Source organism: Podarcis raffonei, chromosome 11 (genome assembly GCF_027172205.1).
Source record: "Podarcis raffonei isolate rPodRaf1 chromosome 11, rPodRaf1.pri, whole genome shotgun sequence".
Taxonomy (NCBI): domain Eukaryota; kingdom Metazoa; phylum Chordata; class Lepidosauria; order Squamata; family Lacertidae; genus Podarcis; species Podarcis raffonei.
In genome coordinates, this window is record NC_070612.1 from 25367516 (window position 1) to 25381746 (window position 14231).

At 41.8% G+C, this 14231-nt stretch overlaps 1 protein-coding gene across 4 annotated transcripts in view; it reads left to right on the plus strand.

Moving 5' to 3' along the window:
* The window catches only part of IPO11 (importin 11), a 76799-nt gene that overhangs the window by 35980 nt on the left and 26588 nt on the right, over window positions 1-14231 (plus strand). For all 4 annotated transcript variants that reach the window (XM_053408582.1, XM_053408581.1, XM_053408579.1 and 1 more), the window contains exons 20-25: window positions 179-292; window positions 1634-1749; window positions 3002-3078; window positions 6540-6619; window positions 8483-8563; window positions 10567-10662. In XM_053408582.1, the coding sequence (XP_053264557.1) occupies window positions 179-292; window positions 1634-1749; window positions 3002-3078; window positions 6540-6619; window positions 8483-8563; window positions 10567-10662 (564 nt within the window). The remainder of the gene's footprint in view (window positions 1-178; window positions 293-1633; window positions 1750-3001; window positions 3079-6539; window positions 6620-8482; window positions 8564-10566; window positions 10663-14231) is intronic.

Consider the following 14231-nt stretch of genomic DNA (forward strand, 5'->3'; position numbering starts at 1 on the left):
CAACCCAAAGCAACTAACAGTAACTGGGGAAAAAGAAAGTAAAATTCTAATTCATTCGTCCCTATGAAACCTTTTTTTTCCCCTGAGGCTGTTCCTACAAAATCTTACATGGAGGGTTGTAATCTATGAGAACTTAAGATCTAACTATTAAAATTGTACCACTTTATTTTAACCACAGATAAGACCTTACGTAGGATGCTTGGTTCAGTATTTACCTCTCCTTTGGAAACAAAGTGAAGAGCACAATATGTTGAGGTGTGCTATCCTTACTACCTTAATACATCTTGTCCAGGTAAAATATCTGATGTTTTTTCTTCTTTCCCCTCTCTGATCATTAGCTTGTGTTGTATCTTGTTAAAACTTTAGTTAGAACAAGTGGGAACCCACATCAAAACGTTGCAGTGTACCTTGAACCCCTAAGAAGTGTGCATTCCTCCAATGCTAATCCTCCTTCCAAAATATTTATTATAAGCTTTTAGGGCCTTGAGCAGGCCAGCTGTGTCTCTCTCTATGTCTCTCCCCCACTGACCCTGCTTTCAGTAGCTTAACGTTTCACAGTTCAACTGCCTTCATCCATAAGTTTATGCAAGATAATACTCTGGAATAGCTGCTACTCCTCTCCGTACTAATTATTTTCTTGGGTTAGTATTGGCAGTCAGCACAAAATCAACACAGAATGAGTTGAAAGACCCATTCTTTAAACACAGTAGCAACACTTGCACAAGGTTGTGTCCTTTTACTGTCAATTAATGTATCTGGAGTTTAGTTTGGACAGAGCTTGCATAGAATCAATAATATACTTAAACCATTAAGGTTATTACCGGGATTTGATGTGGGTCATTTCTCAGGACTTAGCCTTGGAATCTGTTTTCTGCACCAGTTATGAGTCCCTGGGATGTGTAACGCATCATAAGGAGAAGTGTATCTGTAGAATTTTTACCTGAGTAGCAGTAGCCTGTCCGCAAATGCAGGATTAAAATTTAGGGCTGTTTAGTGTAGATTGGCAGCTCTTGTCGTATAAATCAAGCTCTTAGTGACTTCTAAGTGAAAGCCTGTTTTAGCTTAATTTTTTCTAATCTTCATTGGTGAGTATTATGAGGAAGTGTTCTCGGAGGGGGGGGAAACATGCCAGCCACATTGTGATAATTTTTTGTTTTTTAAGAGTCCATTTTCCTAGCAATGAGCCCTCCTGCCCATTCTTTCTCTCCAGTCTTCTGAACTGGAACAAGAGGGCATTGGAGCGTTTACTGGTACATGTTTTGCTCCCATTGCTTCTTGGAAGTTTGATGTAGAACCATAGTGTGGAGTCAGGAGAGTGCCATTTCAACAAAAGAAAGTTGTTCAAGCTGAGAAAGCTGTCCCTTTTCATATCTAGACTGTGAACCAGAGAATACAGTATTGTATCTAATCTTGTTTCTCTGAGGTTCGTATCCCACTCAGCCAAGCCTTATCCCAAAAACTGACTGTTCTAATTACTTCAAAGTAGAGTCACTTGCCGGCTTTTTATAGCGGCTAATTACTTATATTGTTCTTTTCCTGAAAGCCTTTTCAAAAATTTCAATAATCTGCTATCGCTCCTGTTTGTAGCAGCAAGTACTCAGGTGTTCTGATCAATGTGTTGTTATTTCTTCAGGGCTTAGGAGCAGATAGCAAGAATCTTTATCCATTCCTGCTCCCGGTTATTCAGCTAAGCACTGATGTTTCCCAGCCCCCTCATGTGTATCTTCTAGAAGACGGACTAGAATTGTGGTAAGCATTTTGTGCCACTCCCTTCAGAAAACCAGAGCAATTTTATACTTGAATTTGGGTAATGAATGTGACTGGGGTATGTTGAAGGATCAGAATGCATGGAGAAGGAGTGGTGAGCCTCTGGCCCAGGGGCCTCCTTATCTGGCCCTCAGGATTCGCTCTGCCCTGTGTCATTCAGTGCTTCAGCCTAGCTGGAATACTGTGATAATCTTTGTGAGGTGTGTGCGTGGCTTTTGTCTGGTTTTATATTCTGATTTTATCCTGTGCACTACCTTGAGACCTGTGGGTATATAAATTCTAACAACAACAACAGTAATGATGTAGCCTGCCCTATGAAAATAAGAAAATAATTGTTTTGGCCAGGCCCACCATGGACAGATGCCCCCAGACAGAAATGTGGCCCTCAAGCTAGAAAAGATTCCCCACTCCTGATGTAGGGTATTAGTAAGTCACTGGGGCAGCTACCGTATTTTTTGCTCTATAAGACTCACTTTTTTCCCTCCTAAAAAGTAAAGGGAAATGTGTGTGCGTCTTATGTAGTGAATGCAGGCTGCGCAGCAATCCCAGAAGCCAGAACAGCAAGAGGGATTGCTGCTTTCACTGCGCAGTGATCCCTCTTGCTGTTCTGGCTTCTGAGATTCAGAATTTTTTTTTCTTGTTTTCCTCCTCCATTGTGGTCTTATAGAGCGAAAAATACGGTGCATTTTTTTTTAAGGGGAAAAAAACTCCAGCATCTTTTAACCCCCTTTCCTGCATTCTGATCCAACAGTTTCTTTCCAGTTTTACTGCTGAATTTAATGTATTAGTATTGTTTTATTATTATGTTTTGTACACGACCATTATACTTTTGACTGTTGAGCATTTTATACATGGTTTTAAATAAATAAATTTATTTGTAGTCTAGATATCCAAGCATGCTTTTAAATATTAATTTTAAATAATATGTGTGACAGATTTGGAAACAGCTGACCTTCAGAGTTGACCAGAGTGGAAAGCTTCACTTTTAATAGTTACCATTGACTCTAGGAGCTACAGTATTATCACATGATGAAGACCTTCGTATGTAGTTTGACTGATAAAGGAGTTTAAAAACATAATAATGTTCATTGAGTTCTACGGTATACAAACATGGAAAAGCTACAATACCTATTGCAGGTCTTTCTTATTTCAGAATACAAAACATAAAATAAGATCTAAAGAAACATATTAATGGAAACAATGATAAATGAGTTTTTTCCCCTCCCTTCCCTAGGCTAGTAACATTAGAGAATAGCCCTTGCCTTACCCCAGAGTTGCTGCGAATTTTTCAGAACATGTCTGCTCTTCTTGGTGAGTTATCAATATTTAAATCTAATATGAACTGCATGGATACCATTTACATTCAAAACTTATCTAGCAATATTTCATGTGCCATGTTATTTATTATTTGTACTTGTTCATGTAAGCAGATGAACAAGTACATCGCTTCCAAGGAAGAGCCTAGTGATAAGATCTAACAATTTTAAAAAACAAACCCTGAATCATATATTGTACACAATTTGCCATCTGTATATTTAATGCATATTCTTCTGCATCCGTAAAAGCCGCAATCCAGGGGCAGTTAAGAAGCTGAAATTCCACTGGGATTTACCCAGTTTAAGTGTGCATATCATTGTAGAGTTCTTATTTGTATCTACTATATTTATAGCAATGTGTCGACTGCATCCTGGGTTTTTTTAACACTCACTATTTTGTAGTATTTTCATTAACCAAGTAAAACCTTTATGGTTCATGTTTTGGAGAACCTTGTAATAAAAGTAGGTATTTCTTAGCTCTTGTGAAAACGTATACCATTATACAGTTCTGTGACACTGCAAGCCTTTCTTCTTTGCTGTTTCCTGTCCCTGTCTCTGCACATATAACTGAGAGTGTTTTCTTTCTAGAGGCCCTTGCATATCAGTCTGGAGGGCATGCATAGAGACTTTGCCTCAGCTTGGAACCTCTTTTTCCCAGAAGTCTGCCAAAGCTCAGACTTAAGTATTTTTTATGGGGGACACCATAATCTTTTCAGTTCTCTAAAGGTCTTAGTCCAGACATAGGCAAACTCCAGCCCTCCAGATGTTTGGGACTACAATTCCCATTATCCCTAGCTGACAGGACCAGTGTTCAGGGATGATGGGAGTTGTAGTCCCAAACATCTGGAGGGCCGGAGTTTGCCTATGCCTGTCTTAGTCCAACCCTGGGTGCATTTTATTTTTCAATCGGTTTTGAATTTGGCTCTCAAATTTCCACTATTAACAAATTGCCAGAATAATGATGACATGTAAAAAAAATTATCTCTAACATTGTTAGCACTTGTTTTCGTAGAGTAACGATGGCTGCATTTAGACCAACTTCTGTTCTGATGTGAGGATTTCTCCCTTTTCTTGCTGTTTTTTGCACTTGGACAGCCACTGATCTAGGGGGTTCTTCCTCTGGGCAAGAGGGCAAAAGCAGGTGCAAATTACCTTTGGAGGTGATTGATTTACAGCTTCATCTGCTGCGTTTCCTCCAGGGCAACACATTTCACAGCAGCATGTGATGCAGTGTAATGTGGGTCAAGGGAGGAAGGAGTTGTGAGATTTTATCAGACATTTCCCCCATACTTTGAAGCCAGTCTTTTCATACACAAGTGATTGAAACATTTTTTTTAAAATTTAAACTAGGGGAAGAGTTGAAAAGTGCCCATTAAACCTCCACTGTTCCCCTTTATCTCTGATGCACAGAGATAATATGTGCTGATGCTTCTGTAGCTAAAGCAACAACATTCTCAAACAAGAGGGAGGCACCAGCAGGCTCCAGAAAACCCCAGGTTTTAGAGAAGTACCTTAGGGAGGAAAGGATCGAGCATGCTCAGTTATCGTGCAGTGCTTCCTGGTGTTGGGAAGGGGGAAAACAGATGGCCAGAACGGAACGGAGTTTTGTGGAGGAGGACGTGGCTGGCTGAATAGAAAAGAGAATAGGATTTCTCCACACTGCAGCATTTCGCACCAGGTCCCCACTTTGGAAAATAACAACAACTTCTTCTTCTTCTTCTTCTTCTTCTTCTTCTTCTTCTTCTTCTTATTATTATTATTATTATTATTATTATTATTATTATTTATACCCCGCCCATCTGGCTGGGTTTCCCCAGCCACTCTGGGCAGCTTCCAACAAAGATTAAAAATGCATTAAAATATCCGTCATTAAAAACTTCCCTAAACAGGGCTGCCTTCAAATGTCTTCTAAACGTCAGATAGTTGTTTATCTCTTTGACATCTGATGGGAGGATGTTCCACGGGGTGGGCGACACTACCGAGAAGGCCCTCTAGATGGGCACACACAGTCATGACAATAACTCGTGGAAATGTACTCACCATAATCTATCATAGTGACAGTTTGAGTTGACAGTATAACCTTAAATAGATCCATGTAGATAATGTGGCCTCCAGCCTGAAAATAGACAGGAACTATAGTTCAGTAGTAGAGCAATATACATGGATAAAATCCCAGGTTCAGTCCTTGACATCTCCAGGTCAGGCGGCAGGTAATAGGAAAGGCCTCTGCTCTACCCAGCGTGGTGTAGTGGTTCAAAGCGGTGGACTCGTAATCTGGAGAACCGGGTTTGATTCCCCGCTCCTCCACATGCAGCTGCTGGGTGACCTTGGGCCAGTCACACTTCTCTGAAGTCTCTCAGCCCTGCTCACCTCTCAGAGTGTTTGTTGTGGGGGGGGGAGGGAAAGGAGATTGTTAGCCGCTTTGAGACTCCTGAAGGGGAGTGATAAAGCTGGATATCAAATCCAAACTCTTCTTCTTCTACTCTTCTAAGACCCTAGAGAGCTGCTGCTGACCAGAGGAGATGGTCCTGAGATAGATGGGCAAATTGTCCGATCATGCATAAAACAATTTGCTAGTCCTCTAAATTATTTCTAGAATTCTCTTTGGCTGCATTGCAAAGTCCTTCTGCAGCTTAACTTTTTAGAAAGCTTTTAGTGCCATCCGGTTGGGTTGGTCTAGGAAAAGAGCTCTGATTTCAGCAAGCGTTCTGTTTTCCAGAGATCCAAATGAGATGTTCACAATTAGGTCTGCGAATTAACTCAGTTATCCAAACCTACTTGGCCTGCTTTGTATAAGCAAGTTAACTGGGTCACTTGGATCAGTAGTTTGGAAAACCACCAGCGAGTAGCTGAGTTCAGCAGTTGAATCTGGCACAATGTGGTTCTTTCACTAGAATTAATAGTTTGCTGCTGCTGCTCACCAGCAAACTCTCCCCCAAGAGCAGTTGTACAGTTTTATGTGTGCTTTCCAGCGGTAGCTGATGAAAGGAGGAAAACGCTCTACACATTGCAGTTACAAACCAGACTTGAGAAAGTAGCAGTTATCATGAGATACTTTTCACATGAACATTAACAAGAAAGTTTTTTTATTCATCCTGCTGAGCTGTGGCTGTAATCGTAATGTAACAGCCTTTCTGTTACATTAGTCCAAGGTACCAATTAAATTGTAAGTGAGATTTATGCACTTATTTCTAGGGCACCAATACCTCATTTTTAACAATATATATATGTTTAGGTTTCTGATTAATTGACTTCAGAGCTTGTCACTTGGTTGCTCGGAGTATGAGTGGAGAACCTTAGGTCTGTAATTTTTCATATGAACATAAATATGCATGGGTGATGGTAGAATACATTATAAGAAAAAAATACAGATAAATACGGTGTGTGATAATATTTGTTAAGGTGGTTTAAACTGTGGCAAAGATCCTAACATGATGTGATGTTTATTTTTTGTAGAACTAAGTTCGGAAAACCTCAGAACCTGCTTTAAGATCATCAATGGCTATCTCTTTCTATCTCCATCTGAATTTCTTCAGGTATGTATAAAGTCGGATTCATTGTTACATATTCTCTGAAACTCTCTAAGCACAGTTTTGCTTTATTTATGGTAGCTCACTGTGCCGGCCAACTTTGCTTTTAGGCAGAGTGAGCACCTCAAAACTGTCTAGGACTATATTTAGAAATAACATAAAGTCAAACCATAGTTTGGAATTATATCTAAACCTATACTGACTCACAAAGCATGGTTTGCAGGAAGCTTCCAAAGCAGGATATCAAAACATGGTTTGAGGCTGGTGTGTTTGTATGGTTTGTTGTTTTTGAGTGAGTGAATTTATGAAATGCTCAGCAAATGGAAAATCATACAAGTAGCACTAAACCATGGTTTGCCTGCTCTGCACCTGGAAGATCAGCATCAGTTTTAATACATTGCCCACTGCAATTGCTTTATTTTTAGCTCTGTCAAATTGTTTCCAGTGAATTGGTGGTGATCGGAGTCGGACCAAAAGAAAAATAATTTGGAATAGTTGAATTAAATCACACCAGACAAATGATGAAAATGTGTGGATGTAGCAGTAACTGAAATATAATAATAAAATTAACGTACAGATGGAGCATAGGTGAGTTAGTCATGGATAACTTAAGTCCATATACTCTGAGTATGATTTAGTATTTTTAACTTTCTGCTGTTTCACAAAATTTATATACTGCCAGATTGTAACAAAACATCTAAGAAATATTAAAATTACCACTAAACCAGGTAAACAGTTAAAAACAATTAAAATCAGCAGTAAGCTAAAAAGAGTAAAACACATCATCATTTATGCGTCTCTAGATAGACCTGCCTAAACAGAAATGCTTTAAGCAGGCACTGAAAAGAATACAGCTTAGTAGGATATCCACCTGTATGATAAAAGCACCTGTGTACTATTTGCACAGCCAATTAAGTATTTTATTATTTTGTTGATTAGAATGGATGAAAACAGAATCTTTGCTTGAAAACAGAATCTTTGTTCCTGAGTGCCTTTGTTCCTTCTGTTAATTACTGCCGCTAATAATTCCTCATATTTATAGTTATGGCGCTAACTTTATCAACAATAGGCTGCCCCATAAAGCTTTTGTTTTAATTTGGGGGAAGCATATAATGCCATCTTTTCAAGTACCGTACTTTATCATAATATCATCAGGATTTCTGACTGCAGACTCCTCCAGTTTCAAAATCCCATTGCACATGGGAAACTTAGAGGTGGCAATTGAAGCTTGGAGCTCAGCTTGCTATGAGCATGGGCTAATGATGATCATAGGTGCTAGTGTTTCTCAAATGGTAAAGTATTTTCAGAAGATGATGATTTTCAGGTACTTCCTGCCAGCCCTGCCCCCCACAAAAAATATCTTCCTGGCTGAATTAGGATACTGGAGACGCACAAATTTCCCAGGCAGGTACTGGGCTTCCTTCTGTAGCCCCTTCTCCCATTGCTCACTCTGGAGCAGTGTGCAATGCAATATGAAGGAATGACCAATATAACTTGTGTGTTCATCATGGAAGAGTATTCCCTGTTCAGGTACGGGTCTCTTTGAGTCTGAGCTGTAGTAAGTCAAAGCTCTTAGTTCTTGAACAATTTCTAGGCCTGAGATTATATTCAAATCAAATGGAGAAGGAACACCTACAGTTGGTGACAGGTAGTTATTATGATTACCTTTTCTCCAACCAGTTCAAGATGGCATACATGGTTCTCCTCCTCATTTTCATCCTCACAGCAACCCCATGCGGTCAGTTAGGCTGAGAGATAACAACAGCCCGAAGGTCATTTGTTCATGTGAACGTCAGCCTTTTTGAAATATAAGATTGATTACAGAATTGTGCTTGGTGTGTGTATCGATTTGTGCTATTTTCACTTTAGGTCTATGCAGTGGAACTTTGCAAATCGTTTTGTGAGGTCTTAAAAGATATCAACATGGATGGTCAAGTTCAAGTTCTGAAGGTAAAGGATTAATTTTCCAGTTTATTCTTAAAATCCAGTTTGTGTTCAAGAACAGCCAAAATTACAGTGTGTGCACATTTGTTTTGTCCTATTTTCATGTCTGATTTTGTAGAATTTTTAAATAGTACAAGAAGGAATTACTTATAGTGCAGTAATTATACTACACAATTGAATCTGCTTATGAGATTTTGAGTTTAAATTTTGCTGCTGTTGGGATGTAACAAAGTTTTAAAACATTAAATTTTCCTCTAGTAACTTCATTGAATATTAATGAACAACCTTGGTGAAGACTTTACTCTCTTCACCATAAGTCAAATGAAGTTTATTGTTTTAGGGGAGGGGTGGGGAACGTTTGACCCTCCAAATGTTCTGCTCTACAACTCCCATCAGCCTGAGCAAGCATGGCCAGTGGCCAGGAATGATGGGAGTTGTGGTTCAGCGGCAGCTGGAGTGCCAGAAGTCCCTCACATCTGTTCCTAGGCATAGGTAGGCACTTACAGTTACAGTCATATACTATGTGTACTCATATTTCCAAATCACAGAAGGCATCTATTTGGGGAAGGGAGTATTCAAAGAATTTAGCTTCAAAGGCAAGAGCAAGGGAGGAAAAAACCCTCTTCCTTCTAAAATTATTTACAATAATTTATAAGCTGCTGAATCAAAGACTCCCTAAGTGGAGTATTTAGAATAGGTACACACCATATGATTATGTGTCCAGATAGGCTTGCCAAAACAAATAAGTTTCACCCCCACAAGGATTCCTGTGTAATGTTAACTATAATATTAAGAATAATATTAAAAATTCTCTTTTTATGAAACCTGTAAATATTTTAATGGCAACTTTTAATGGAAACAATTCAAGCTTCGAGCTGTTGAGGACACAGCACCTATTGCTAAAAGCTTTTGTTGTTATTATTGGATGTAAATGGTAATATGTTGAGCATGTGTGTATTTTCTAGGAAACCAGAGGGAGACAATTGGAGGATGTTAATTAAGATGTTGGAATAGTGCTATTATAGCTTTGCAAATTGGATACTTTTATTAGGATATCTTACTGCAATACTTATTCAATCTTTGTTGTGACTACTAATAATGGAATTTACATAATCACTCAAGTAAAAGTCGGCAAGCAATTAATTTTTCACAAAGCAGTGACAGCAGTCATGATCCTTGAAATTTATTGTCTGAAAACAAAAGTTTTTGAATCATTTCACATGAAACTTGAATAAAGGCATAAATTATCCCCCCCTTTTATACTCTATTTTTGTATTTTTTGCTGGTTTTAGTGCTTTATATTAATGGTTTTGTTGTAAAGTTTTGTAATATTTATGTTGCTACAATATATATGAATACAGTACTTAGGTTTTTTTAAAATAATATGAGGTATAGAAATGATACGTGTTTTGTGCGTGTATGTGTAAATATATAGTCACACATACCATATTACTAAATAAAAATATGTGACGGTTATAGATGATGGTCTGCTATATTTCACACCACTCTGATAACATCTGTTTTCTCACATTCTCATTTCAGGGTAAAGACCATTTCTGTTGCTTAAACTGAAACAGCTCATTCTGAGTAGCATGCAAGTTTTAAAATAACCTAATCATCTTTGATCACTAAGTGTAAACCACGGCCACTTAGAGCAATGGCTCTTGGGCATTGTGAATGTGCTTGTGTATGTGTGTGTTCTCTCCTTGCACTCAACTTAATTCAATATTTCTTGTTTTAATCAAACTAGACCTTTCTGCTAGTAACATAGCAGCAAGCTTTGGTTTCATTAAAATCAAAAGTGATTAATTCAACCGTGCATGTGAGAGGAGGAGGAAGGAGAGAGCACAAATCCCCTTGTCAACACAGACGCAGAGAAATGTGTGTATGGATAGGAAAATACATCCTATTTGTCATTCCAACTTTTCTTCCTGTTGATTGAACCGGAAATGATATATGATCATTTACTTGAACTGCTTTATAACCAAAATCTGCATCATGTCTTTCAGGTGGTAGAAAATGTCCTCAAAGTCAATCCACTCTTGGGCCCTGAAATGTTTCAACCTCTTTTGCCATCTGTGTTTCAGGGAATTATAAATGGGGAGGTAAGAATTTCTTATTTGTGGCCAATATATCTATCTTTGTTGAAAGTGACATATATGTATAATGGATTTAAGAAAGAAACATGTATATGTAATCGTAAGTGGAATGTTTCTTTGAAACATCCACCAACAAATTGCCAACAAAACAACAGGGGCTGAGGTGATCCTCTTTTCACCCCATGTTCAAGTTTGAAGGTGCCTGGCACAAAATGCCCCACACTTATCTTTCTGAAATTCAGCAAAATCCATAAAGGGGCTACCATTCTTGCTAATTTCATCCAACTAGGCCAAGGGTCAGCAAACTTTTTCAGCAGGGAGCCAGTCCACTGTCCTTCAGACCTTGTTGGGCGGGGGGGCGGACTATATTTTGAAGGGGAAAAAATGAATGAATTCCTGTGCCCCACAAATAACCCAGAGATGCATTTTAAATAAAAGCACACATTCTACCCATGTAAAAACACGCTGATTCCTGGACCGTCCGCTGGCCGGATTTAGAAGGCAATTGGGCCGGATCCGGCCCCCGGGCCTTAGTTTGCCTACCCATGAATTAGGCCAATGCTTCAGATTTTTCAAAACTCCAAAACAGGATCCAATCTGAATATTTTCTTTTGTGCACACTCCTGCTGGAAAGTTCACCATGCTGCTGTTAGCCCTCTCTTAGCCCTTTAAGGCCAAGGAAAACTGCCACAGTAGCATCCTTGGTACCCCTCCTGGTAGTGTTGCTTATTTCTGGCAGTATGTGGCTTCCAGAGCTCAGCAGAAAACAGCAGTGCAACGATAACTCTGACTGTTGCCAAATTGCATCTGAAGATATGGCTACTGCCTTAAACCCAAAATCATATTAGCAGGTAGTATCATAGAAGGGACCCCGGGGGTCATCTAGTTCAACCCTCCGCAATGCAGGAATCCTGCTCTCAGCCACCCCTGGGTCAGCTTGAACCACCAACCTTCTGGCTAACAGCCAGATGCACTGATCCGTTGTGGTACTATTATTATATATATATATATATATATATATATATATATATATATAATGCTTCTTGCAATCCTAACATTTTTCTGGGCATATGTTCCCTTGAATTGGTCCCAAGTAGGCATGGATAGGATTGCACTGCTACTGTGGATTATTTCCTATACTAATTATGGTTTTATTTTTAATATAATTTTTACAGAAACCCCACTTAACATTCACTGGCATAATAAGAGAAATTACAATTTACAGTATATTGTGTGTTAAAATGTACCGTATTTTTCGCACCATAGGACGCACTTTTTCCCCTCCAAAAATGAAGGGAAAATGTGTGTGCGTCCTATGGTGCGAATGCAGGCTTTCGCTGAAGCCTGGAGAGTGAGAGGGGTCGGTGCGCACCGACCCCTCACGCTCTCCAGGCTTCGCACACCTCTCTGCAAGCAGCGGGAGCCCAGCGCTGGGCTCCCGCTGCTTGCGGAGAGTTGCCTGCATGCTCAGGCCTGCGCGCGCTGAGCTCAGCGCGCCCAGGCTTCGTGGACCTCTCCGCAAACAGCGGGAGCGGTCCCGCTGCTTACGGAGAGTTGCCAGCATGCCGAAGCCTGCGCGCGCTGAGCTCAGCGCGCCCAGGCTTCGCGGATCTCTCCGCAAGCAGCGGGAGCGCTCCCGCTGCTTGCGGAGACTTGCCTGCATGCCGAAGCCTGTGCGCGCTGAGCTCAGCGCGCCCAGGCTTCGCGGATCTCTCCGCAAGCAGCGGGAGCGGTCCCGCTGCTTGCGGAGACTTGCCTGCATGCCGAAGCCTGCGCGCGCTGAGCTCAGCGCGCCCAGGCTTCGCGGATCTCTCCGCAAGCAGCGGGAGCGCTCCCGCTGCTTGCGGAGACTTGCCTGCATGCCGAAGCCTGCGCGCGCTGAGCTCAGCGCGCCCAGGCTTTGCGGACCTCTCCGCAAACAGCGGGAGCGCTCCCGCTGCTTGCGGAGACTTGCCTGCATGCCGAAGCCTGCGCGCGCTGAGCTCAGCGCGCCCAGGCTTCGCGGATCTCTCCGCAAGCAGCGGGAGCGGTCCCGCTGCTTGCGGAGACTTGCCTGCATGCCGAAGCCTGCGCGCGCTGAGCTCAGCGCGCCCAGGCTTCGCGGATCTCTCCGCAAGCAGCGGGAGCGGTCCCGCTGCTTGCGGAGACTTGCCTGCATGCCGAAGCCTGCGCGCGCTGAGCTCAGCGCGCCCAGGCTTCGCGGACCTCTCCGCAAACAGCGGGAGCGGTCCCGCTGCTTGCGGAGACTTGCCTGCATGCCGAAGCCTGCGCGCGCTGAGCTCAGCGCGCCCAGGCTTCGCGGATCTCTCCGCAAGCAGCGGGAGCGCTCCCGCTGCTTGCGGAGACTTGCCTGCATGCCGAAGCCTGCGCGCGCTGAGCTCAGCGCGCCCAGGCTTCGCGGATCTCTCCGCAAGCAGCGGGAGCGGTCCCGCTGCTTGCGGAGACTTGCCTGCATGCCGAAGCCTGCGCGCGCTGAGCTCAGCGCGCCCAGGCTTCGCGGATCTCTCAGCAAGCAGCGGGAGCGGTCCCGCTGCTTGCGGAGACTTGCCTGCATGCCGAAGCCTGCGCGCGCTGAGATCAGCGCGCCCAGGCTTCGCGGACCTCTCCGCAAGCAGTGGGAGCGCTCCCACGGCTTGCAGAGAGCTGCCTGTTTGGGGGCTGGGGTCGGGGGAAGCTTCCCCCGCCCCAGCCCCGCGCCTGGGGGGGAAATAATTTCCCCCCTTTAATTCCCCCCAAAAAAACTGGGTGCGCCCTATGGTCCGGTGCGCCCTATGGTGCGAAAAATACGGTAGCTCCAGATAAAGTGTTGAAGAGATAATTTTTTGTCTGCATTTGAGTTCTTCATGAAAGAGGGTGGGGTTTTTTAAAAACCCATGAAAGAGGGTGGGCTTTTTTTAAAAAAAAATATATGCATGCTATACTAAAAATTATACTTTCTCATGCTGTTTGGAAGGTATTCCTGCTTCTCCAGGAAGCACATACCCTGGTGTTGCCTTGGACTTAGCAAAGCATTTGGCTTTTCCTAAAATTCTATAATGAAATACTTCCTGAAGGATAGACATTATCCTTTCCTGTGATTAAAAACAGGAAATTGCAGCAATTCCTATTGTTTTAAAGAAAAAGAAATTGAGCCAAAAGGGTGCCTTCACACAATATTATTTTGATTTCTTATTTGAAATTTCACATCCCATAATTGAAACCATATACTTGTAATTTTGGTTCATTTTTTGGTTGGGATTAGTTTTTCAAATGCGGCAGAACTACTCTTTCTTGTTTAAAGGGTTTTCAATCACTTCTCTGCTAAGCTGTTTCATAGCCCATTTTTCACACTCCAAATGCAACGTCCTCAAATAGCCCGTAGTTGATAATAGGACGTGTTAAAATAACATAATTTAACACATCTAGTGATTGTTTTTTCAGCCATTTGTGTCACTTCACTACACTGTTCCATACAATCTTGGCAATGAGAAGTGTTGCCACTGAGAATAGCAACAATGAGCTACTTGTTGGATTAATAGCACTTTTTTAAAGTAGAGGGGGGGAAGCCCTGGTTTATTAGATGGTGAAAACCTAAC